The 26,221-nt window shown below is 38.0% G+C and overlaps 1 protein-coding gene across 2 annotated transcripts; it reads right to left on the bottom strand.

Moving 5' to 3' along the window:
• Positions 1 to 202: 202 nt before the first annotated feature.
• snap23.1 (synaptosome associated protein 23.1) lies at positions 203 to 20,261 on the bottom strand. Of its 2 annotated transcripts, none has more exons than XM_074659834.1 (8): positions 20,102 to 20,261; positions 14,482 to 14,596; positions 8,999 to 9,040; positions 8,509 to 8,557; positions 6,679 to 6,796; positions 5,181 to 5,351; positions 4,907 to 5,051; positions 203 to 2,593 (listed from the first exon to the last, which is right to left on the bottom strand). In XM_074659834.1, the coding sequence occupies exons 2-8, from the start codon at positions 14,536 to 14,538 to the stop codon at positions 2,531 to 2,533; spliced, it is 645 nt and encodes a 214-aa protein (XP_074515935.1). In that variant the 5' UTR covers positions 14,539 to 14,596; positions 20,102 to 20,261; the 3' UTR covers positions 203 to 2,530. The 2 variants fall into 2 exon arrangements, with proteins under 2 accessions (XP_074515935.1, XP_074515934.1); XM_074659833.1 differs by lacking the exon at positions 20,102 to 20,261 and adding an exon at positions 19,914 to 20,063.
• Positions 20,262 to 26,221: the final 5,960 nt, after the last annotated feature.

The raw sequence follows: 26,221 nt of genomic DNA, 5'->3' as shown, positions 1-26,221 counted from the left end.
CTTTTGCTATTGGTGCCTTCAGATGGGGGTCGTGTTTACCGTGTTCACTAGAAGAGTCCATATGAATGCCCCCCTTCTTGTATTCACAACCTCGTAAGTGGAAACTTTCTGAAACGACCCCATTTGAAATTCATGTCCACCGGTTTTTTAATGAATAGTGATTCCATACCAATTGTTAATACATTGAAAAGGTGCAATAAAATTAATTTCAGAATAGATTTATTGAATACAAACAATTTGACAGAGGCAGGTGTGAAACAAAAGGCATTTTTTAGTTTTGTTGAACAGTCAACTGTAAGCTAATTTCAGATAAGTATACAAGCTGCATTTGAACATATTCAAAAATCGACAAAACGGTTGGATTTACATTCCAGTGGCTGTTGGTAAAACAATGAATAAACAGCCTCAAGACAGCGAGTCAGCCTCAGGCTACACTAATTAGATCTCAGCCGACAAGTAACAGGCTGAGGCTGATCACTTATAGCAGTACAAAGCCCTGAATAACAGTTCATTTCAATCTTTACAAACTCAATAGGTGTACGCCTGCAGCAGAGCATACAAATTATCTTTTTTTTCTTCAAAACAAATAAGCCAGAAGATGCATACGAGAGATATTTTCAGCATATTGTATTACTTTATCACTAGCCAAATTTTCTACAGCGAGGCCTTAACGGAGCCCGCCAGGACTTATTCCGCTTCTACGTCCTTAAACATCATTCATTTACATGTATACTTCTGCATCTTGCTGCCAGCAGTAATTTCTCAGCCTGGCTACGGCTTTCGACAAAACAAATTATGCTTTCCATCATCCGATATCATTTTTACTGCAGCTCTGCTGTTGAAAAACGGGCTATATACAGAACAGATGCAAGAGGAGCTGTTTGCGATATAATGGCTGTTACAACACAACCATGGATCATCTAGAAGGCATCGACAGGGTTCCTGCACATTCTCCCATTTCTAAATTATCTTTTTTCCACACTAATTTCTTTAATTTTTCACATTCCGGGTTGTTTTCATTATGACAAAACTGCTGCATATGCTATAATGACAACGACCTAGTGAGCATGAGAAATGATAGCGGATTAAAACAACGTACAGCCGTGTGTTTCACAACTGAACATTTGTTTTCATACTTTTAAAGAGCAATTATCAAACTTGAGGAAATTAATTTTCCGCATATTACCAGATTTACTAGGAACCCTGTATAGGCTGTTAAATCTCCTCTCGGGTGCTATAAATCTCTATTAACCAGGAGGTGACGAAGAAAGACGAATGAAATTAGATTAACAAGAATGACTATAGGCAATTAATATAAACAGCTGCAATATGTTTCAGTATTTACATCCACACCGGGCGATAAAACCGCGAGACACTAAATATGAAGTACAGCAATTGATCCTTTGACGACAACTTATTCAACCACCGCTATGTTTCACGTGTTCAGTGTTCTTATAAAATAAACTAGATGCTTTGGAGGAGTAAATGATGAATGTTCCTCATGATGCTTACTGACCCTCCTTCACATTTGAAGGACAAGTGATTACTAGTATATATTAAATTTTAGCGCCTCACAATTTTACAACAACCTCGACTTTTCACCAGTCAGAAAATTTAAAAACATTAAATTGCTATCATTCAGGGGTAGGTGCTTTGAATTCCAGCATGAAAAGGATTTGCCATGACTCCCTCCAAAAGCACAACATTTACTATATATATTTTTTTAAATAGTTTTTACATCTGAAATGGCGTAAATGACATGAGAACAAAGTGTTAAAAAACACAACTTTATTCACAAGTCATTTCTGCTTGATAAAGAATAATTAAATAAGCACTTAATCTGAAAATTATACACATTACGATTAACTTAATTACACACGGAACCAATAAGAATTTGGGTAAGATGTTTTATGATTAAACTAGATGTAGCTGTATCAAGATATGTCCAACAGGGGGTGATAAATTAATGAATGCTGTGCTGCATATCACTAAAAAGACAGCTAGTAAGCTGCCCATGACCTCGTCCATACAAACTAGAGAGACAGACAAAAGAGACAATTCATAGTTCTTGACTTTAAGAGAAAGGCACAACAGAGAACAAATAAGAAAGAAAGGAAGCTAACCCTGTGCTACTTCCCTTCCTGTGAATGTTGAGATATGATACAACAGGCCTGGTGCATATTTGTTGTCGAACAGCAGCGACAGGCAGTCAGTCACTTCCTCTTTGGTGCAGTTCCTGATGCCCTTCGCTGCTTCTCAAAGTCCAGCATGACTACATGGATACGTGTCAAAGATGCCAATTTATAAAATGTAATCAAGTTATTTTATTTACATAATAGTGCAGTATAAAGGCTAGCACACTGCTGGCAGAGATATTCTTCCTGACTGAATTTCTTTTTTCTTGTGTCAAAGAGTGTGTGTTCGTGCGTGTGCGCAAGTATGCATTGTGTGTGTGTGTGTGTGTGTGTGTGTGTGTGGCGACAGAGGCTCAAGGTTAATGGATAAAACTGGCAGAAGCAGAGTTCCTCGTCTATTTGATGAGCTTGTTGGCTCTCGTGTTCGCTTCATCAATACGCATCCTGTTCATGTCCGCCTGAAAGAAAGAAAGAAAACGGGTGAAAAGGGGTTGTTACATAAATATTCACTCTCTTTTCATTTAAGCAATTCACTGACTTTAAATGCATATAAAGACATTTAAGGTTCCCTGTGGAGTTTTAGAACTGAGCAGGAGCTGGTCCCTGTTTTGTTTGCACAAGGTTGTACGTGGGTGAGTCCTGCCAATGCTTTCACACTATTCCACTGATATATACAGGTGGCGGTGCTACACCAAGATGTGCAGCAGCAGTGCGCCAACAAAAGCAGGGAAGAAGAAGACTGCTACCGAGTAAACATGGATGTAAACGCAGGATTAAATCAGCTTTGCAAATGCTGTATTAAATGGATTGAAAAGGTTTGTTAGCAACACTGAATGTAACATCCACATGGCACTTTTAACTTGAATGTACTGCAAACACACATGTATGGTGAAAAAAAAGATAGCCATCAAAAGTCTAGGGCTGAACAAGTTTGAAAAAAATATATCTAATAGCAATTATTTAAATGATATTGCAATTGCCATATGATTTGCGATATTAGGGGGAATGATAATGTTTACATCATTATTCTCATTATTATTGAAGGACATTTTTAAATGATTATGGTGTAATTGTTTTTGTGGGAAATCGGGGATCTGTACCAAACAAAGATGTTTTCTTAAGTCTGTAGAATATGATGTGTAGGCCAGGACATCTATACAGCATGACAATATTTAATTCAAATGGTATTTTGACACACATTTTGCCTTTAACAAATATTGCGCCTCCTGCGATTTGAAAATTGCAGAAGGTCATATTGCGATTTCGATAAAACTTTGATTAATTGTGCTGCCCTACCAAAGTCAGAAAAAACAACATCATCATCATGCAATTAACTATGTGACAAAGGCATGTGTTATATGATTAAATAAATAGGAAATTCCACAGGGTATGGGGTAGCCAGCTAGGGAGGTCCGAGGGAGGAAGGTTTTGGCCTCTTGCACATTCTAATGCTACTATTCCATCACATACACTGATCTTAAATTATTGCATATTTAATGAGTTTCCTACCCGATTGCAAACGTGGTGAATTATTGTAAAGGAGAATTAGGTTTCTAGTGCATTTTAGCACACAGTCTGTAAATAGCTATTAATATTTAAAGCCATGCTTTTGTAATTAAGAATCATAGACCGTATTTATAAGTTTGTATTTATTCATCGACACCTTCACTGTAAGACAAGACATGCCACAATGACAGTTAATGTATTAACTGTTTTTTTACTAGAAAATGAAATGCACTCTTATTCAACGGAAATGCAAAAGGTTACTTTAAAGGGGAACGTGTTTAATCCCATGTCTCATCTAGCCTTTGTATTGGTTTTAAATTAAATTATTTAAGTTGCTGCCGCCGGTGTTTTCCGGAGTAGCCTGTCTAATGAGGATGTCTCATCTGTGCAATCCTTAATGTGTTTTGTCATTATGATTATTAAAAATAAATGTAATTATTTTGGTAATATTTGTGTAACACTGAAGACGACTCTCCGCTCTCTACTCAGCAGGGACAGGTTAGGCACGTTTCTATATCATCATGTTCGCATTGTTTTGAAGCAGACACTAGTGGTTTTAAAAATTGTACAAGCACAGCGAATCGCAACTTGTTAATCAAAACTATTTTATTAGAATCAAAAATGAATCTAATAAAGTAGCCGGCTTGACGTATATGAGAAGCTGGCTGCTTATGTCCGGTGATCTCGCCACTCGCCGCTCAGAATGAGCCATACAGTGCAGGGAGACAGTGGTGTGCACACAGACAAACCTCCTAGCGTTTGCTGCTGTGTCGGCCACGGTCCAGCAAGACTAGAGTAAACAACCATATAACCCTGCTCAATGCAGGTCACTCATAGGAGCGTGACAGAAATACACTGTAGAAATCGTTAAGGAGATTCGTCCGTCACCCAATGAATGAATGAATGAATGAATGAATGAATGAATGAATGAATTTCCTACTTTTGCAAAGCTAATTTAAAAAAGGAAAATATTCTAAATCCATTGTTTACATCCATGTTTGCAAACTGTTAGTCTTCTTCCTTCCACATCACTGTCAATCAACTGTCCATCGGTGGAACAGCGTGAAACCATGGGCATGTACAGGATGCAAACAAAACAGCACCCTGCTTGTAAAAACATTGCTCCATAATATTAGTAAAGATGAAAAACTCCACAGGATGCCTTTAATTCAGACATCAAGCTTGATATAATGAATAGCAGAGAAAATAAAAATGTGCATTAACAGGGCAAAACAATTGAAATGTCGTTAACGTCAGACTGTTACCTTGTCGGTGATGCTGTCAATCTGTTTGTTCTGCTTGTCTATCTCACTGCCCATGTCCTGAGCCATATTTTTCAGGTTGCCAATGATGCTGCCCACTGCATCCAGATTCTCCTCCATCTCATCCTCGCGTGCATCGTTAGTTATCCTGTAGATGTTGAAGTAAAGCTCTATCAAACGTGTCTCAATATGTCAACTGAAAACTATATATGTAATTTCATAATTAACAACATTATGGTGAAATATTCTTAAAGAAGCAAAATGACCAGGACCCCACCTCTTGATGTACGGTCCTGAGGGCGCCGGTTGGTTCACCTGGACAGCCTGGCCATTGCGAGCACCTGAGGGCTGCCTTGAGACTATCTTTGAGCCATTGAGATCACCTTCATCACCTCCTCTTACGCCCCAGGTACGCTTGTATTTTGAGTCATTCTCGATAGACGACACCCTGGGGGAAGAAAGCGGAAAGTCAATACAAACCAGAACATCCTATTTGTACGGTCACAGATGTTGATTACTCGTAAGGAAATTAAGATTCCCTACCTTATCTTATGGTACTCGTCAAAGACTCCTCTGCTCCAACGTGAAAGCATTTTGGGGAAATTATTTTTTTTCCATGTTTAGAACCAGATATGATCTTACTATGCACACACACCGACTCTGCACATCGATTCGGTTTGATGGTTTGACGGAGAGGGTTTTAAGTATACTCGGCACAGAGCAGCACATCAGTCAGAACGCGGTAGGAACATTTTCACGTTCCCTACTCATTCATAAAACATTGGGGAATGCTCACAAATTGTACACGCAATCTTTTGACCATAAAATTCACATTTGAGAAGCAAATTTGTATTGAACTTTTTGCTCATGCTGAAATCACACAAGGCAGATCAGAGTAGTGTGAAACATTCAATCCCATGATAATACGATATTGTGAAGAGGGGTAAAGCCGCGGGTTCCGGAAATGTTCTGTATTCCTCTTTCATTGTTTCACATAGAAACACAGAGGACTCTCCTGGATAATTGAACAGATTTATGGAAAGGCCACCACTCTCAGTTTGGCATGGCGGATGTCTTTAAATACCACGATACCCATGAGCATTGGCTGCTGTTGCTATGGAGAATGCTCCAGGAAGCGGCGTGAATCAGAGCAGTGTGGTAGAGAATTCAAAATGCTTTGTTGTTGCAGATGGGAACAACACACGGCGCCATAGGTGCCAAATTGATCCAAAAATTTATCCAAAAGTGAATAAATTCAAGCTGCTGATTGTAGTATTAGTATTATCAGCACCATAATCTTTAAATACCAGTGTTTCTGTGGTGGCCTGAGAGCCAAAATGCTTATATATACCTTTGACTTTTTATCAAAGAATCAGATATTTTGTAACACAGCTGGTCAACTCTTGTACTGATGAGAGTTTGGTGTCTAACCAAGCTGTAAAAGTGCTCAAACTGTCAGTCAGCCAACCTTGTCTATGGCAAAAATGAAGGGATTGCCTGAAATAACTCCCCCCACTTCACATGATATAAAAAAAATAAAACATAAATGCTTATGATCAGAATATCCAGTTGTTTTAAACAGCTTCCTTGCCCGTTTGCGCTACATTGCTAATAGCTATAACTGTGATCACGGTCACAATGTTGGTTAAAACCAGCCACATACCCGTTCCGTAAATAATCAATACAAGCACAGCACACAAAAGAGTGATAGAGAAAAGTGTGATAATGCACAGCAGTGATTTGGAGGCTTCAGCAGCTCTGAGTGTACAGTGTACCTGCTACAGGGGCAGACGCAGAGGCCGCAACACTTGGAGAGGTCAGTCAGGTTTTTCTCAGCCTGTCTCATGTCCTGGTTGATCTGGTCCATGCCCTCGTCCACACGCCTCAGCTGCTCTGAAACACACACAGACACACACAACACACCATGTCAGACTCTCACATCTCAGACTTTCTGTATCTAGGTACATTTTGAGACACTAGGAGTTTTTTCTTATTGTTAATTTTGTATCACCTTTATTTAGCCATTTTTAGAACAAGATTCAATTACACTTTAATGATCCCAGTGAGGATTCCTTAATTGGGTCAATAACTGGGTCATTGCAGCAACATAAAAAAATTGGGATAAGATGAAAAAAGAACATAATGCAGATAGTACAACAACTAATTACAAATGCACATTTCTAAAAAAGGGAATGCATATCTTGCAAAGCACTTACACAAAGTTACAGGCAAAAAAACAAGGAAAAAAATGGCACAAATAGACAAATCATTTGTCAGACGAACACTAGTTTGACGCACCGATATTTCAGGATGCACGCTACAGAAATTACTGGCTGTTGCCTAATACTGAAGCACACTCAAACACAGATACTGTATGTCTTATTTAATTTCAATGATGAGAGAGAGGAGGAACACACACCAGTGTTGGAGAGGTGGTGACCATGATAAAAAATACAAGTGTAGAGGAAAATAGTCGCATATTTGGAGCCATGATGCAAAAAAATGACTTAATAATTGACCAATGTTTCAACATGACAGTCTTCCTCAGAGTACTGAGAGACAAACAACACCACAGGCATTGATCAGACACAGGTGTGTTCAATCATGGGGAGGCGTGACCTCAATCACAAACTATGGGAGGAGCACATAGCTACCCAATTCATTGGGGCATTTAAAAAAAAAAAAAAAACACAGTTTGATAAAAGAACTTGGGTTGAACAGTCATCAAAAAAAGTCTAAATATCAGAAAAGCTAAGTATTTAGGGTGTAGCCTTATAAAGACACACAAACATAAGGAGAGACAAAACAGATACCGTTTCAGGAAAAGAAACAGATCACCCCTGGCTCCTCAAGAGGAGACCTCAAGGAATATGATGAGGAACATGATATGTCAAGTCATTTTTTAATAAATTATTTAATTTCAATACCATCTCCTTCAGGGAAGTGCTGCTGTTACACTGTAGCCGTGATGCTTGGTGTACATCAGGTGTAAAGACAGCTTTATTAGCACCTGTTCTTTTTTTTTTATGTAAGTGTACTTAACACTACACGCTTCCTAAGTGCTGCAGTCACACAGGGAGGTTAGAACAAATTACTTCAACTCTAAGTTAGAGAATGTGTGACATTTCTTTGGGCATAACATTGGCAGACATCATTGTCCTTACAATTTCTCTATAGCAGACATCCCTGAGAGCTTCCCTGCTTGATTCTGAAGGAAATCTGTTCCCTTAAATCATCTCATAACTTCTTTGAAATGCAAAGATTATTGGAATAATGGAATTTGTATTACGGCACAATTACTTCTGGTTGATTTTAGCTGCAACAAAAACTTGCAAAAAAGAGAGAGCAATCCGATTTACAAGGATGTCCATATTAGTGTATTTTAGAAAACATTTAGAGTGTGATAGCATTAGTGTGCTATATGTCATTACTCACTTACGGTTAGTTCCTTTCAAAATGAATGAAGAACATCCAAAAAATGACTATGGGTGACTCTTTAAACTAAACCAAATCACGTCCACTCTTTGCCATAGACAAAGAGCAACAAAAAGTGGAAACCTCTACATCCAAACTAGTAGCGTTGATGTTGTTCATCTCCTCCTTACCTCCTTGCTCGTCCAACATCACCATGGTGTTTGCTCCAGTCTCTTTGCTCTGAAAACACAAGAGTCACACAAATTCAGAACCAATGAAAAGATTACAGACAGGTGTATGTATAATAAAGAAGGGGAATAATCAGGGTTGATACATTTAAGAGTTAATTAGGATATTAAAACTGACAGGCTAATACAAAGAAAGTTTATTACTAACTGAAGCATCCATTTCCTCATAATACTATGACTTGTCAAAATTACTTCTCGAAATATGACTTTATTGTAAAAATCTCAAATTATTAAGTGGCCCTAATAGTCTGTTGTTTGAATTTCAAGCATTTAAAGAGTATGTTATTTATAAAAAAATGTCCTAATCCTCATCCAGGTAAGGGGCAATTACAAACCAACATGGACCTGCTTTCTGGCCATCAAAACACAGCTAAATATAAGATGGGATTGTGCTTTTTGTGTCAGTAACAGCAGCAAATAGTCAAAGTCTCACCTCCTCTGCCATCTGCCGCATCCTCCGTGTGCTTTCCAGTGACTGTGGAGGAAACAACGGGAGGTGTTGGTTTAATAAAAACAAATCAAAAAGATACCTGCAATAACCAAAATAACATCTACGCAAGATTCATCAAGTTTTGTTTTTTAGGTCACTGTCTGATGTTAGAAAGTGTGGTGTGCTATTCCAAATTGCAATTTGCATGAATAAGAGAACACTAGATTTAAATTTAGCCTCCACAGTCAGCAATGTTTATCGTTTATGCATCTCTCACACGCATTAGCACAGAAAGGACAATGAAGAACTCATCTGGCTGCCAAATAACCAAATAACCGGACAGTACTCCGGGTGTGACAGAAAAAGTGATCGAACAATGTCAGTTACAACAGAAGATGGAACTAATGCAGATCATTTCCTTGAAATTGCAACAGCCCTTTTCCATCATGGAAACTACTTAATTAATCTGATCAGATCACGACAACAAATTTTTTAACTTAATATCCACTAATTTGGTTTTAGTGACCAGCGCAGTTTCCTATCCTATAAGACGAATACAAGCAGGAAATACTCACACGTGAGAACAAGGGAAAGCGTGGCATTTTTGCTTAAACAGAATTTCAAGTATTTTGATAATCAGTTCAGTTCATTTTTGACGATCGACTTATTCTTTCAGTTCTAAAGTTTATATGACTGTTCAAGCTTAGAGAAATTAACACAAATTGTATTTTAGTCCACATATCAATTTGAATAAGTCAACCTGGGCTTTGGGAAATTGTGTTGGGTATTTTTCATTATTTTCTAACATTTTATAGACCAAACAATTATTGAGAAAATAATCAACAGTTGTAAGCAGCTCCTCTACTTGAGCTAAAACTTTTAGTCAACTCATCGATTCAACAGAAAATGAATCATCAACCAGTCTGATAATTGATTAATTGTTTAAGTTATTTGTAATGAAGAAAAAAGGCCAAATATTCTTTAGCTCCCATCTCTTAATTGTGAGTAATGCATTAGCTGCTTTTCTATACCTTATGTAACAACTAACTGAATCTTCCTGAGTTTATCATTTTCTGACATCATTAGGGACGCAACTAACAATCATTTTCATTGTTTGATTATTTTCTTGATTAATTAATTAATTAGTTGTTTGGTCTATAAAATGCCAGAAAATGTTGAAAAATGCTGATCAGTGTTTCCCAAAGCCCAAGATGACGTCCTCAAATGTCTTGTTTTGTCCACAACTCAAAGATATTCAGTTTACTGTCATAGAGGAGTAAAGAAACCAGAAAATATTAGTTTTTAAGAAGCTGGAAATCAGAAAATGTTGCCTTTTTTCCCCCTTAAAAAAAATATTCAAACCAATTAATCGATTATCAAAATAGTTGCCAATTCATTTAATAGTTGACAACTAATCGATTTATCGCTGCAGCTCTCGACATAATGTTTAGTTTCAGCACACTCAAAAATCTGTGTTTAGTATGCATAATGTTCTGGTTGGAGCATACTTCATTTTGCCACTTCTCCAGTGTGAACACACTAGTACACAACCTCATTAGAATCAGTATGCAAAATGGATTTAGGACACAGCTACATTTTTCCTGGGTCTAAACTCTTAATTGTGTCTAATTGCGCATGGGTTCGGCTGGCACGAAATCTACAGCAGGACACAAAAACACACACATGCAGGCACGGAGACAAAAAGTTGACGACAAACTGGAATGCAGTCAGTTCAGGTGAGTTACGCCTTTGTGTCTCTATTAATAGCAAAGAGTTGCACAGAGAGCTGAGCAGAGCATCCAAAGGAGCAAAGCACTGAAGTGACTCAGGGCATGACTCTATTGTTACCATCACTAATTAACTGTTAACAAGAGAGAGCGGAGACCCAAGTCCTCATCCTCTCTGTGTTGTGTTTGCTCTGAATACATTAATCAGTGAGTTGAGAAACAGACAAACACGGAATTGGCGAGAGGGATGTGTTGAGCTCAGCCATGTTTTTGTTGGCTTAGCCAGAACATCACTTGGGTGGATAAACATTACGTCACGTCTCCTAAAATCCTTGAACTCGGCTAATTAAGCACGAAATATCTGTCTTCTTCGCCAAATTTTCCAGATTGGGGTGCTGTGATACAGATACAGACAATGGCGTGGTATTTTTATCATTTGTTTGGGATGGCTTCAATGGAAGTACAGTTAGGTGAGGTACGTGCAGGTTCCAGCAAGCTACATGGAAGGCTTTTTTTTTTGTTATTCGACCACAAAAAAACCCCATTAAAACACACTACGGGTAATAATTGCCTGCAATATACCAGAGGGATTAGGAAGTAGCACACAAACAATGCATTTAAATAACTACAACACATTATTAAGTACTGGACATGGGGAAACAGCAACATACGGCACCGTACACATGTCGCGTCTTTTGCACGCTCAAATCCATTGTCAATGTAGTCGCGCGGCAGGTGGGCTCAAACTAGGAAGCGACGCTGTTGCGGCGTGCAAGCGTTCCCAGGCGCCTATTTTTCGGGCCGCGATAAAAATAGTAACTTTTGGAACGCTGCAGCACGCACCGCACGTCATGTTATGAGGAACAACCAATCACAGCAGGCCCAGTATATATGTTTTCTTTCTTCCGTAAATATCAGTCTGCGGTAAATATATGGAGAAGTTAATAATTTTAGTGCATGGAACCCAGAGCTTTATCAAAGAACTTATATTTCCAAGAAGTAAAAGTCAATTTCTCGTTCCATTGCAACATTGGCGCCCAGCTGCAGAGCTACGCTTCAAACATTTGGGATTGAAAGCAACTACCGGACGCCCGTAACACGTCCGCCTAAAAGGTGCTGTACAAAAGTAAAACAAAATTATAAATATATACAGTATATAGTCTATTGTCATATTCTACCAAAATGGCCTGTGTTGAACAATAAAATGTTTCGAAGTTTCGTTTCTTTGCTTCTATACTCGGCTTTATCATCTCTCCCACGGACTATTTTACTGGCTTCACCCTTTCTGACCGAGGATGGCACAACATCCAGTTGAAAGGTCAGCCAAACTGACCCGGCGAAATGGAGTGTAAAGCTACTGTGAGGGACTTATGGTGCTGGAAATGCATTTCTTTTGTTTTGATTGTGTTTAGTTTAGTCAATGAGGCTTCCTGCTAAACTTTATCATAGTCGTCATTGCAGCACGCAGGTTTTTGTTGTTTAGTAATGGCAGGCGCGACAGGAGCGCAACCCCCCAAGCGGCACAGCTGGCGTTTTCCAAGTGTTTTTAGACGCAGCATATGAACGGCCTCCAAGACAGCTTGTGCTATACTTCCTAAAAACAATCTTATCATAACAAATTCCGATGTTGCCCTGATACATTGCCAGCCATGCTCCGAGTGTTTCAGGTATGAGTGGTTACCAAAAGCCAGAGTGTGAAGTAGCATTAACAGAAGAAGGACCCTCCCATGCCCTGTCCCTTCTATGATCTGATAAAGTCAACCAGGCAGCAGCAAAAGGACGAAAGAGAGAAAGAGAAAGGTTAAGTCAAAAAGCACATACAGAGAGAAAAACACACAGTCAAGAAAAAGAAAAACACACAGACAATTAGTACAGTCTAAATTACAGGAAGGTGAAGTGCACTGCTACAAGCCCAGCTAGAGTAAGTTAATTTGCCTCCATTTGACTCAGATGGCTGATCATATGATGCCCTGGAGTGCTGATGAAACAATTATCTCCTTGATAATAAAACGCTTAGATATAGCTGACAACATTCAAACTGTCAAAACCACAGAGGGGAGAGGGAGCCATCAGGTTAAATTAGGCGTAAAGCCTCACGCACTTCCTGTTAATGCTTACCTTAATAATCAACTGTGAATGCAATGAATCTAATTACCCACCCTCTGCTCTTTCAATGCTACTGTATGTTTAAGCAACTCCAGGATCACATGTGTGCTAGGTTTTTTTCTGCTACTGATGATTTTCCATATATAATATAAAACTTGATTATTTTCAATTATGGTTAAGTCAAATATTTAAATAATACTAAAATTACACGATAAAACTGAACATACATTTGACTGAGTGATTGCACTTTGGACATTAGAATAATTCATATTCTCATGTCGTGTTAATTAGTGAACTTTAGGAGGAGCTGATGGGTGGATTTCTTCTTTAGTCAGGCTAGCAGCTTTTTATTTGGCGTACAGACATGAGTGGTATTCATTCTCCCATCTTGCTCTTCGCAGGAAAACAAATGAGCAAAATATCAAACTATTCCTTTCAGACTTTGGTTCATTTCAATTTGAACAACTGCGGTTTTGCATCTCATTGTCCTGATTGCTTGTTTGTGGATAATTAGCATACATGTATTGTCTTTTTGTCATGAAGTCATCATGTGATACTAAAACTAAAATAACCCTTTTCAGTATCAATAGGTGAAAGGTGTCTTTTAAATATGAATACTATGAATGGTTTTCACAGTAGGACTAAAAAAAGGTGACGATTACAGGGGAGGTGGGGTGTCATTTTCAAAATAACGTCTTGGGATGTTTCCTGGAGACGCATGTCATTTTGTAACAACTATTGGAAAATTTGCTTTTCTTAAAAGAAAAGGTCAATTTAAACCAAAGTAAATATTAATTTATTATTAATTCAATAGTGTAAACTAGGGCTGTTCGGTGAGAAATATCTGAAGGTCTTCGAAGCTTCTGTTCTTCTGTGTCTCCATCATTCTTCATCTCCACCATTTCATTGCCTGAGACAGTGCCACTGCCGCACTACTGTGTACACACACACACACCTCTACACATAAACAGTGATATCCATCAGAGAATAACTAATAATAATTCATGTGGAATATGAATAATGAATAATGTGGGATTATTCCTTATTTCATGGGCTATTTTGGAGTTTATACATTACAGACTTTTATAAAAAAAATAACAAAGCAAAGCATTCGAATACTGATTTGGAGGTTGATTACCATGACAACGGTCAAAGCTTCGAAGCATTTGGGACAGCCCTGGTGTAAACTTTATTTGTCATATACATTGAATTGTTTGCTTACCTGTGGACACATTTTTGCATGTTCAGCTCATCATTTTTTGCACTGCCTAATAGACTCTCTAGTTTATGCTGGCAATTAATTGGAATTAATAACGTGTATCAGTTAGCACCGAGAGAATTGTTATAAAATTATTCAGAAATTACTCACGCTTAAAATGAAAAGTGTTACTGAAAATAAAACATACAGAGAGACTTCACAACACACTCCTGCTACATTATCCACTTCCTCATTGTCCATCTGTATGCTCAGTATGTTGCGAACACTCGAGTTTCATCATGGCTTCCGTCTGTAGCTTGCACGGTTTTGGCATTTGATATTAAAACATTTTGGGCAGAATATCACATTAAGGAAGTTTCATACTAGAGAAACAGACAATGAGAGAAAGGAGGGATGTGTGTGTGTGTGTGTGCATTGTGTGTGTGACTCAGTACCTCGTCAGTCACTTGGTTGGCCCTCATGGTGACCTGTTCCACAGTCATGTCTTCCATGTTGGTGCTGTCAGGTTTGGAGAATCCTCCCGTTGCACCGAGCTCGATATTCTGCGGCCTGGAAAAGGCAGATTTCAAAAAGGTCACATCAAGAGGGCATCGATTATCATAAAGCTCTGTGACTCAAACAAATCTGAGACTTAGCTTTACTGTAGGCTACTATTAAAAGATATTCTATGACCATAAAAGACCAAAAGCAAAACACACTCCTGGCGAAGGACTGAAGTGAACTTTGAGATCGAACAAAGCATCATATTGATTCCAATTAGCTGAAGAACCGATTAGTTGATCAACGGAAAATTTGTCAATGACAATTTTTATTATGGGCCAACAGATACTGTATTTTTGAGACCAGTACTGATATCAATATCTGGTAGTTTACAAAATCTGATAATACTTTTTTTTTTAAAAGTATTTTTTAAATATGAAAACAAACCATAAACATGTTTGATAAGAGTTTGGTTATTCCAAAAAATGTGATCAATACTTCTGTATTAGACATTTTACACTTAAGGTATACACTTGTCATCATTCTCTAGTCGACAAACTGTAACAGTTACTGAATTAACTCAGCCATAGTGTATCGTTGACATATCATCACCTTTTAAGTTGATATGGTGAACTTGATAACAAACAGTTACATATTTACACATCCAGCAGTTACGGGGCAACGTTTATATTCATTTGGAGTCCTGTTTCTGGCCTTCAGGCGATGCAAGCCCAATATTCACTCTCTTTTTAGCTCTGTTGATCTCTACCAACTCCTGAGGGAAATATCTGGCTCCCGCTTTTATGTTAAGTACATCAGGGTCAGTGTATTAATGCCTACATCATTTTGCCAGAGTACTACTCAAGGCTCACTGATGTAGAATAGTTCTTCAGTGAGTTAATCTTAAATACAGAGAACACATTTAAGGACCAAACATTTTAACTGCATGAGAACATCAGTGTTCATGTCATATGGAGAGGGAAGAAGGAGATGCAAAACCTATACAAATCAGGCTCTTTTAATGCCCCTGAAGGAGTGTTGGGAGTCATACAGAAGGATTGCTAATAAGGAGGAAGCAAAAATCGGTTTAAATGATGACGCAAAACTATTTTTCTGTGAGCCTACAGCAGTTCCTTGTTGGTGTAAAGATTAGCTGCAGTATGGCTAACAGAACATACGATAACAATAAGGGAACAGAGATGGAGGAGGCTGTGAAATCACAATCATGCGATTGGATGTTGGTAAACCTTACCAAAGTTTATTACTATACTAAAACTTGATTTAGAGACATGTGAAGGCTGTCCTCGACCAAAGGAATTGTTACTCGACTAACACTCATATGATTTTGTAGACTAATTGATTAGTTGATTTAATCATCAGATCTGTAAAAATTAACACTTTAAATCTTGTGTTTACCAGAAATATGTTCATAAGTTTCTTAGAAATACATCATTCAACATGAATAAAGCACAAAAAAACAACTAATCGACTAAAGAAATCTTAAGTCGACTAAAACCAAAAGAACCAATTAGTCGACTAATCGACGGCAGCCCTACAAAGTACTGTATATGTTAAAAATAAGAGTGATGAAATGATAAATGTTCAAATAAGTTTATAGAAACAAACAGTGTAAAAAGCATACTACTCTGTTATACGTGGTCTTTTAAAAGAGGTGGTCTTTTAAGGGCTAAAATGATACTATTGTTAGTATTTCTGGCCTAAACACGGATCAATATTAACTGATTATTTTATTTGCAGGTTTCTCAAGCCATAATCATAATAATATACATTTACACTATCAGATTATAGGATAATTTATCATGCAAACCATTATCACCAAATGTGAGTATTTATGCAACCACAATGATAGAGCCTACTTGCTCACTAGTATAACGATTTGTTTCATTGTTGATTAATCTGTCAATTAATCGATTAGTTGTTTGGTCTATAGAATATCAGAGAATGGTGAAAAATGTCGATCAGTGTTTCCCGAAGCCCAAAATGACGCCCTCAAATGTCTTGTTTTGTCCACAACTGAAAGATATTCAGTTTACTGACACAGAGGAGTAAAGAAACCAAAAAACATTCACATTTAAGGAGCTGGAATCAGAGAATTTTTACTTTTTTTCCTTTAAAAAATGACTCAAACCGATTAATAGATTTTCAAAATAGTTGTTGACAACTCAACGATTAATCATTGGGGCTCTAGACTGGATAGGGACTGTCTAACAGCAGAGGTGATACACTATACGTACTTAACTGGCTGAAAGCACGGTGGAAGGTTTGCAAACACTGAACAGTTCAACTTTGGTTCCTCAATATTGAAGACGTTCTCAGTGTCAGTTAATGAATCACAAAAAAAAACAACGCTTCAGCTTAAAGACACTTCAGTTATACAACTGATCTCATGTGACTTCCTGAAAACGAACTCCCACAGCCAATTACATTAGGACAAATTGAGTTGCATCATTATTTGACAGCTCCATGCAGGCTCTGCGTTCAGATTAAAATTCAGATTTCATGAGCTTGCACAATATGCACAACAGCAGGGCGGGCATGATGTCAGGAAGTGTCACTGAAAAGCTTTTACTGTGAACCAGCTGCAGGAAGTGCTGGTCGCGGTTGGCCATTGAGGGCCACTCGTATTGAAATTCAACATTTTACTATACTTTCGGTTTATTTTTAAATACAGAAGTGGATCAGAATCAAATGTCCTTATGTGTTAGAGGAAGGTAAGAGCAGGACTGTATGAGAAATATAGCAGAAGAGTAACCCTGACAGTACTTTCCACAGGACATGTTGTAAATGAGGTTCCTCATGAATACAACAACACTGACAGGCGGAAGCAGACAGAACTTGAGCAATAGGTGTGGTTTCACTGCGTTTTTCCAGGTAATCCCATATGGACATTCTGGTCACAACATGAGCTATACCTTGCAGAGAGGTTTAGCAGATACAAATCCAATCCAAACAATATCGGATTTGTGCATCAAGTGACCTTCATGCAGCCCAGTGTCACAGGATGCACTGAACTGCCTGGTGTGATGGCAGCCTCAGACAGCCTTTGGTGCACAAGGTAACATGAGATCAAGATCGTCGTAAGTAAAGACTTAAGCTTGTTTTCTGTGATGCAGAAACACTGCACTTTCAAGGACAGGGCCGGTTAGCCATAAACACAAAGCTCCAATGATACCATTCAGGAAACAGCTTTATTCCCTTTTCCTTCTCTTCCTCTCCTGTCATCCTCTTTTCCTTTAAAGTTCAAGTGGCATTTTATCGTTTTTCAAATAACCCCTGAACTTCAAGTTCCCTTTCAAACCCGCAGAAAAACATCCTGAGATAAAAAAGAGACAGGGAAAAATGGATATTTGTCTACTTGGCAGACAGTTCAGAGGATTTAATATTGTTGACTCTGCATGTTTTTTCTCCTTCTTTTGGAAAGAGGGCACTTGGTTCACACCGGCTTGACTGCTTTTTCTAACTGATTATTGGACTTGGCAAGATGCGAGTTTACAACTGTAACACACTGAAGGAGGACTCATTCACACACACCACGCTCTCATTGAAATATCAAGCCACAACGAGAGCAGATGAACATGTCAACACTAAAAGATCAATTTCATGTGCCAGGAGAGCAGACCTCCATATAGCTGGATATTGATTTATCCTCATGACACAGTGATGAGAAGGTTACACCCAAGCAACACACACATGCCGTAAATACTAGATTTTGCTGTTCCCCTGTGCAAATTAAGCCTATCATCACATAACAGTAAGCCCCATATTTTCACACCTCACACTGCATAACAACACAAGACTGTGACACCACTTTACATGCACACAGAGGCACAAGAGGAATAATTTAACAGGCCTAAAGGACATACCCATTCATGTTGCTGTTTCTTCACAGCACCTACAGCAGAGTGTCTTAACAATAGCGAAAAGGGTAACATTTCTTGTTCATCTACCCAAACCTGTTCCTCCAGATCTAACTGCAGCACACACACATGACATCTTTTCTTATTCCCTTCCATGTTAGGTCCATATCCTCCTTCTTGATCTTTTGATCACATTGAAGCAACACTTTTTCCTACATCATATTCCTTTATTAATCCCGCAGTGGGGAGATTTGCAGTGTACAGCAGCAAAGGGTATAGTGCAAAAAACAAGATGCATCAGCTAACACAGTAAAAAAAAAAAGTAAAATATTAACCATTTAAATAGAAGGAAGTATAAAAATAGGAGCAGTATAAACAGTAATAGGAGCAGTATATACAGTATAATAATAATAATGTGCCCAATTTATCAGATTGATTACTCCTTTCCATGACTTCAAGACTTTGTTGCTGGTTTATCTTGTTTTTGATTGTATTTGCCTTTGTTTTCAGTTTATAAATAGACTCAGTATTTTGACATGTTATTTTATTATTATGTTCATCATTATTTTCATGTTATGTTGCCCAATTTATCAGATTGATTATATCTTTCCATGACTCCTGATGTCAACACATTTATCATTAATATTAAATGTTTGTGGCAGTGTGGTTTTACTGATAATGCTGTAACCCTGTGTGTGTGTACAATAACAAACAGCAAGTGGGTCAATGACATCATGCTGTACAAACAAAAACTTAACCATGACCTTTTATTTATCTCACTTTACATGGTATAAAAATAAGCTACTGTTCACTACTTCTGCCAGTCATTTATTTACCTTTTATTTATCTCACAGAAAGCTTTATATGGTATAAAAATAAGCTACTTTTCACTACTTCTGCCAGTCATTTATTTATTTATCTCACAGAAAGCTTTATATGGTATAGAAATAAACTACTTTTCACTACTTCTGCCAGTCATTTATTTATTTATCTCACAGAAAGCTTTATATGGTATAAAAATAAGCTACTTTTCACTACTTCTGCCAGTCATTTATTTACCTTTTATTTATCTCACAGAAACCTTTTATTTATTTCACAGAAAGCTTTATATGGTATACCAATAAGCTACTTTTCACTACTTCTGCCAGTCATAAGTGAAGAAATAGGAGACAATACGTCATCATTTCCGCCTTTACCTTTTAAATAGGTGCATTGTTGTACCCACACACCTGACTTTGATCATCTTAAAAAGCAGAGGAATAATGCAGAGCAACTACTTAACAAAAAACAGGTGATAAACAGGTGATAAACAGGTGATAAACAGGTGATAAACAGGTGATTAAGCTAAATGAGAAACAAACATTATTTTGAAAAACCCCCACGCCCAAAGACACCAAAGTTGTAGCTATAAACTCCCCAAAAAATAACACTTTTAAACTCAATTAAAGTTGAAAAAAGACAGAAAGAAGTGTCGAACAGTCTGTCAAAGAACATTAAAGTTGTCTTACATTGTTGGAGAAGTTGTACTCGTGTTGTAAAGGATCTTAAAACAGGTTAACCTATAAACTAATGTGCTGCTAGCTCGCTTTGCTAGTGAAGCTAGTTCCGGTTTCCAGTCAGTGAACTACCTAACGCCACAAACAAATAATGAGGGAATAAAGGGAGAGGGAGGTTTATCTAGGGAGTCAATACTTACAGTTAACCCTCCTTGTTTTTAGAAAGCCCAGCTCGTTCCTCCTCCTTGTTGACGGTATGTGAAGTTGGCTCCGCCGGTAAACTAACTAACTTCTGGATTCCTTCAGTAGTTTTCACCGTCTGGCCGGAGGGTGTCGGTTGGTGCGTTTAAGGGCCTGTCGGAAATATCGCGATTTCCAAGAGCCGAGTTAAAGGTACCATATCAAAGATAAGATAAATTCAGGTGTCAAAGCAGCTACATCAGCAAACAGAGTGAAACACAGGATAGGTAAAGGTATACAAAAATTATAAAAACAATAATAGAGATATAGAAGATACAGAGTGAATGGGTGAACATAGTGTATGCAGTCTGTCAATAAATAAATAAATGTAATATATACATGTGTGCAGTCTATAAAGTGGTTTATAGGATGTACAGTGTAAGTAAGTGTAAAGTGCGCCAGTGGTTAGAGTCCAAGATGGTTGCAGATAGTGCATGTTTAAAGGCAGATAGTGCAGGTTTAAAGGCAGATAGTGCAGGTTTAAACATCTTAAAGTCCTCATAGTTCTCATATGGGGGTCAGCCTTGGTTGTGGAGCCTGATGGCTACCAGCATGAAGGATTGACCCAGGCGCTTTGTTTTGTGCCGAGGGGGGATGAGTCTGTGGCTGAAGGCTGGAGGTGCTCCTCATCATGCTCATTTTCAGGTTCATACTTGTATTTTGTGTTTCTACTAGAACATATTTACATGCTGTAATGTTAAAAAAACAACTTTATTTTCCTCATACTGTCTGCCTGAACATACCTGTGTTTTTACCTTCTGTCTGAAATGCTCTGTTTTAGGGCATTTCAACAGAATTGCAATGGAACTGCATTACTAGGCAACAGTTTGGGTCCATGTTTACTTCCTGTCAGCTGATGTCATTAACATACACTGCAGCAGGAAATAAACTGGGACACATTTAGAATGTTTATGTTTAAAACTGTGAAATGGTCTAGATATTGTATATTTGTGACATCACAAATGGACAGAAATCCTAACGGCTTGTTTCAAATTCACAGTTTCTGAATACTGGCTGTGTGTGTTTCTCTGTATATTGAGCGTTTTGATACTTTCACAGTGTTTATATAGCAGTTGAACCTGCTTTATGATATAAAAGACATGAACATTTCACTTTTTACAATATGGGACCTTTAACATAAACTAGTTTAATAAACTCGGAAGTACACTCAAAAGTAGTAATAAAATACCCTACTTTCCATCCCTGCAGATGTAGTGGGAGCCGTGAAGCAGAATATAAATGTGACTATACTGCTTGGTAAGAAAATGTGCATGGTAATGTATATATATATATATATACAGTATATATATATATTTTTTTTTTTTTTTTTTTTTTATTTTTATAAATTTCAAACCCCTTGAGATGCACCATCTCGTTTTCAAGGGGCACAAAACATGGAAGTTAACAAATATTTAAACACATAAATAATAATAATGATGATAATAAATTAAACAAAAATATAAATTCAACAACAAAACAATCAACATAGTAACATCAACAAGGACATACACATAAAGGCTCTCCCTCCATCCCATCCCAAACCACAAATAATGATGAACATAATAATAAAATAATTATATTCGTAAACTGAAAACAAAGGCAAATACAATCAAAAACAAGATAAACCAGCAAAAAAAGTCTTAAAGTCATGGAAAGAAGTAATCAAATCTGATAAATTGGGCAATTTAAACTTAAAAGCACGTCTCCCAACTTCTAGGCACGATAAAAAAAGGTTGTTGAATATGTCTAAGTGAATATAATGATCTGAATGGGACTAAAAGCTGTTTTAAGTATAAAGGATAGTTGAAAACAAAGAGCAACCAATGAAAATGTCACCTCAGAACAAATCTACAAATATTATTGTAAACTACAGTTAAAAAAGTTTCAAAGCTGTTGGACAAGTTGTTTTTTGTCTTTTTAATAAAATTCATGAGTTTTGGCTACTAGATTAGTTAGGAAAACATTTCATTGTGCCTTTCCTTAATTCTCCTGCAGTAGTAGCACATTATACCAACTTTATTTTTTACTATTATATGGTCGATTTTTGTTTGAGTAGTTGTATTCCAAACTGTAGTTCTCAGAGGAAGGAGCTTTCTTTTGAGCACTTGAACGCATCACATGATGGTGCGCATGTCCTGTCATATGACTCCAGAGAAAAAGTGCTCATTTTCCCCACATGAGTGCAGCATTTACCCTTCACCCAGACCTCCCCACCTCCTCATCCACCCCCCCACCCCCTCCTCAGTATTTTACATGAAGTCAGACTGCTGGATATCTTTCATAGTGTTTCTGAGAGATGCTCTGAAATCTGAGCCTCTAGCATTGAATCTGCTGTGTAATTCCCCAAGTTTCATGGTTTAAACCACAAAAGCCTGTTCAAGGTGACTGCAAAGACACTGGGCAGGGTGCCAGCTAACATATCAACTGACAGTGTCTAAAAAGGCAAGTGTGTTTTCCTCCTCTCTCTCTCTCTAACTGCAGCTAAATATTTTTCCTTGTTGGGTCACCTACAAGCTGAATACCTATACACTGAACATTTCTGCAACAAATTTGCACAAGGGATGCTGCCCTCAACGAACTGGTGCCCAGCTCTCTCTCTTGCCCATGTATCTTTTATAGAGTCTACATAGCATGCATTATTCAGCAATAACACACGGTCCATCTGGACTCCTTGCGAGTGTGTGCCTATGCATGGCTGTGTGGTCCATAGTTAACTTTCCTGCTTGTGCGATTTCACCATTTCACGCCACATCCAACAGTGCTTGAAGAGCTGAGAATTAGTATTTCCGCTGTAATTGCAACTAAGGTATAATGTGAGTGTGTGAGACAGAGAGAGAGAGAGAGAGAGAGAGAGAGAGGGGAACGAAGGAAGGAGGGAAGAGAAAGAATAGAAAGAATAGAAAGTAGGAGAGATAGATTAAGTGAATGTGTAATAGTGACTACAGATGGCACGTTCAGGATCAAGCTCTTTCATCATGCCGTTCCTCATTAATAGAGATGGGAGCGCTGCCCTAATTCCATAATTCCTAAATCATGCCAGTTAGTACAGGGGAGAGAGAATAGATTAGCCTGTAGCCTAATAATGTGTCTGTGAGAGCGAGAAATCAACAGAAGAAGAGATGAAGAGAGAGGAAAAGAATGGCGAAGGGGTCGCCATCTGTATTTCCTGGCTTTCCTTTTCGGTCGTTGCCAAAACCAATATCATATAGGCCAAATTTTATTCTCGCCAATTATGCACGCCAACCAATGAAAACAGCTGAAATAATCAAGTGATTAATAGGATCTAGACGGGGGGATATAATAGTGTATGTGCATGTGTGTCGGTGACATAGCCCCAGATCAGCAGGTTCCCATGATTTCAAGGAGCACATCTGTTCACTTCTGGCTCTGTTCCAGTCGTATCACACATCCATCTTTCCTCTCACAAGGATTGAGACATGGGAAGGTTTGCTTGATCGGGCTTAATTTTACGTCAGGCTAATTCCGCCGGTACCTGATACTTGTCAGGACAAAGAATTGGCTGACCAAGCGTGCCTTTCAATATTCAGAGATAATTTAATTCCCTCGTCTCCTTTAACGCTGGAATCTACTCTTTTTTTCCTCCGTTTGGATTGAGCTCTCATATGAAGCAATTTGATGGAAACCAGAGACATCGATAGCCATTAGCCCGCCTCGCACAGGAGGGCCAAACATGGCAGGCCGAGGCTCATCTATTATTCATTTACCTCAGTTTTCCCTAAAAACAACGTTTCTGATATTCTTTTTGCACCACGCTGCCAAAAGAGGCGAGTCAGTGGTTTCAAATAACGCTTTTAAAACGGGACTGATAAATGTTTCAAACTAGCGCTGTCCCATACGAGCCCCAATGGGGGGACGCGTCTATTGTCTATCTGTCTGTTCATGTCCGGATCTGGAGGAAACCTGCTGAGAGGAAACTTTTTATATTCATTTGTTCAGACATTTAGCCTTTAGGCATCGCCAGCATGTAATGGTTCCAGGTCTCGTTCAAGGACACCTGACTTTTGATAGACATATGAGTTGTGGCACAATGTGAAAATACTCTATTACAAGTAAAAGCACTTCTTTTATAAGTACAACTACAAAACTATCATCAACAAAATGTACTTAAAAGTATGAAAAGTAAAAGTACTTGTTCTTTAGAAAATGGCCTTTGAGTGGCCCATTATTATATATTACATTAAAGGGATAGTGTGGGTGTTTTAAAGTGGGGCTGTATGAGGTACTTATCCATAGTAGGGGTAATACTTATCGTAGAGGACAGTCGGCACGCCCCCAGCTTGGAGAAACAGAGGAGTACCAACATCGGAGCCAAGCAACACAGTGCTGTGGACTGGGCTATTTTAGCCACCTAAAAGAAAGGCTCACCTAAAAAAATGTATATCCGTTTAAGCACTCTTGTCCGTTTCTCCAAGCTGGGAGCGTGCTGACCGTCATCTACTGTAAGTAATACACTGACTATGGATAAGTACTTCATACAATCCCACTTCAAAACACCAGAAATATCCCTTTAATAGGTTGTTAATACTGATGCAACAATGTGTAAATAGCATTTTACTGTTGTAGCTGGTTGAGCTGGAGCTAGTTTTAACCACTTTATGTACAGTCCAGTGGTTCCTAAACTAGGGGTCGGGCCCACAAAACAAATCTGAGTAGTCGTGAGATGATTATTGAGGGAAGAAAGACGAAAAAAAACTAAGTTCTGCTACAAAAAAATATGATTTTTTCTTGCTTCTTTTTCATGAAATATTGGATAATTTTACCTGTTTGTGCTTCAAACATTTATTTAAATGAAAACATGCGAGAAGTTTTCATCAAATTTGCAAGATATCGCCAGATATTGCAAGAAAATACAAATTAATGCGCATTTCCGTCCACTGCTGGTGGGCTAATATTAGGAGTTGGGTGCATAAAGATAAACAGCTGGTGGCGCCAATTCTCCAGTCGGGTGTCATTAAACTGTTGCAGAAGAAGAGGGCGTACTATCTATACATCAACTGTTCCTCCTCAACCAAGCATAAAAACTTTTTTTTTAGATTATGATTAAAAAAGTATATATATATATATATATATATATATATATATAAAATGTATTTACTTTTTTAATGCGCAAATTGAAAATGCACATAAAAATATCTGAACGTGAGAAGGGGACCCAACTAGACCCAATTTTTAACCAAGAACAGTGTTAACGCCAAATTTGTTTTAACGCCACTAATTTCTTTAACGCATTAACGCAACTTGCGATTTTCAGGTTGTAGCGGGCTCAAGCAGGTTTTAAAGCTAGAATGAAGGTACTGGCATCATATGAAACTAGGAAAACCCGAGAAATCCATTGTTACCAACCCTGTCATACTAGCTTGTAGACAAGGAGGTTAAATAATGCTCCAAACTTGTCCTAAATTTTGGCTAGGCAAAACTGGCATGGCCATTTTCAAATGGGTCCCTTGACTTGAATGTAAATGGGTTCTATGGGTACCCACGAGTCTCCCTTTTACAGACATGCCCACTTTATGATAATCACATGCAGTTTGGGGCAAGTCATAGTCAAGTCAGCACACTGACACACTGACAGCTGTTGTTGCCTGTTGGGCTTGAGTTTGCCATGTTATGATTTGAGCATATTTCTTTATGCTAAATGCAGTACCTGTGAGGGTTTCTGGACAATATTTGTCATTGTTTTGTGTTGTTAATTGATTTCCAATGATAAATATATACATACATTTGTATAAAGCAACATATTTGTCCACTCCAATTAAATACATGACAAATCTCCCTTTAAGGTACATTATGAACAGATAAAAAATGAGCGATTAATTGCGATTAACTACGGACAATCATGCGATTAATCGTGATTAAATATTTTAATCGATTGACAGCCCGACTATAAAGTAAATTTAGTGGAGTAAGAAATACATTATTTCCCTCAGAAATGCAGTGGAGCAGAGGTTTAAAGTAGCAGACCATGGAAATACTCATGTAAAGTACATGTGCATCCAGATTGTACATGAGTACAGTACTTACAGTACTCAGTAAATACACTTGGTTACTTTCCATCACCG

Source organism: Sebastes fasciatus, chromosome 15 (genome assembly GCF_043250625.1).
Source record: "Sebastes fasciatus isolate fSebFas1 chromosome 15, fSebFas1.pri, whole genome shotgun sequence".
NCBI lineage: Eukaryota > Metazoa > Chordata > Actinopteri > Perciformes > Sebastidae > Sebastes > Sebastes fasciatus.
The sequence above is the reverse complement of the archived record's forward strand: the minus strand, read 5'-3'. Positions and strand labels throughout refer to the sequence as shown.

Bases quoted from the DNA above. Each gene is read 5' to 3' on its own strand.
- snap23.1 (XM_074659833.1), bottom strand. The intron at 6,797-8,508 runs GTAAGGAGGAGA...TGTGTGTTTCAG, and splicing joins GATGTTGGACGAGCAAGGAG to AGCAGCTGAGGCGTGTGGAC. The intron at 5,052-5,180 runs GTGGGGTCCTGG...CAACATCTACAG, and splicing joins TCAGGACCGTACATCAAGAG to GATAACTAACGATGCACGCG.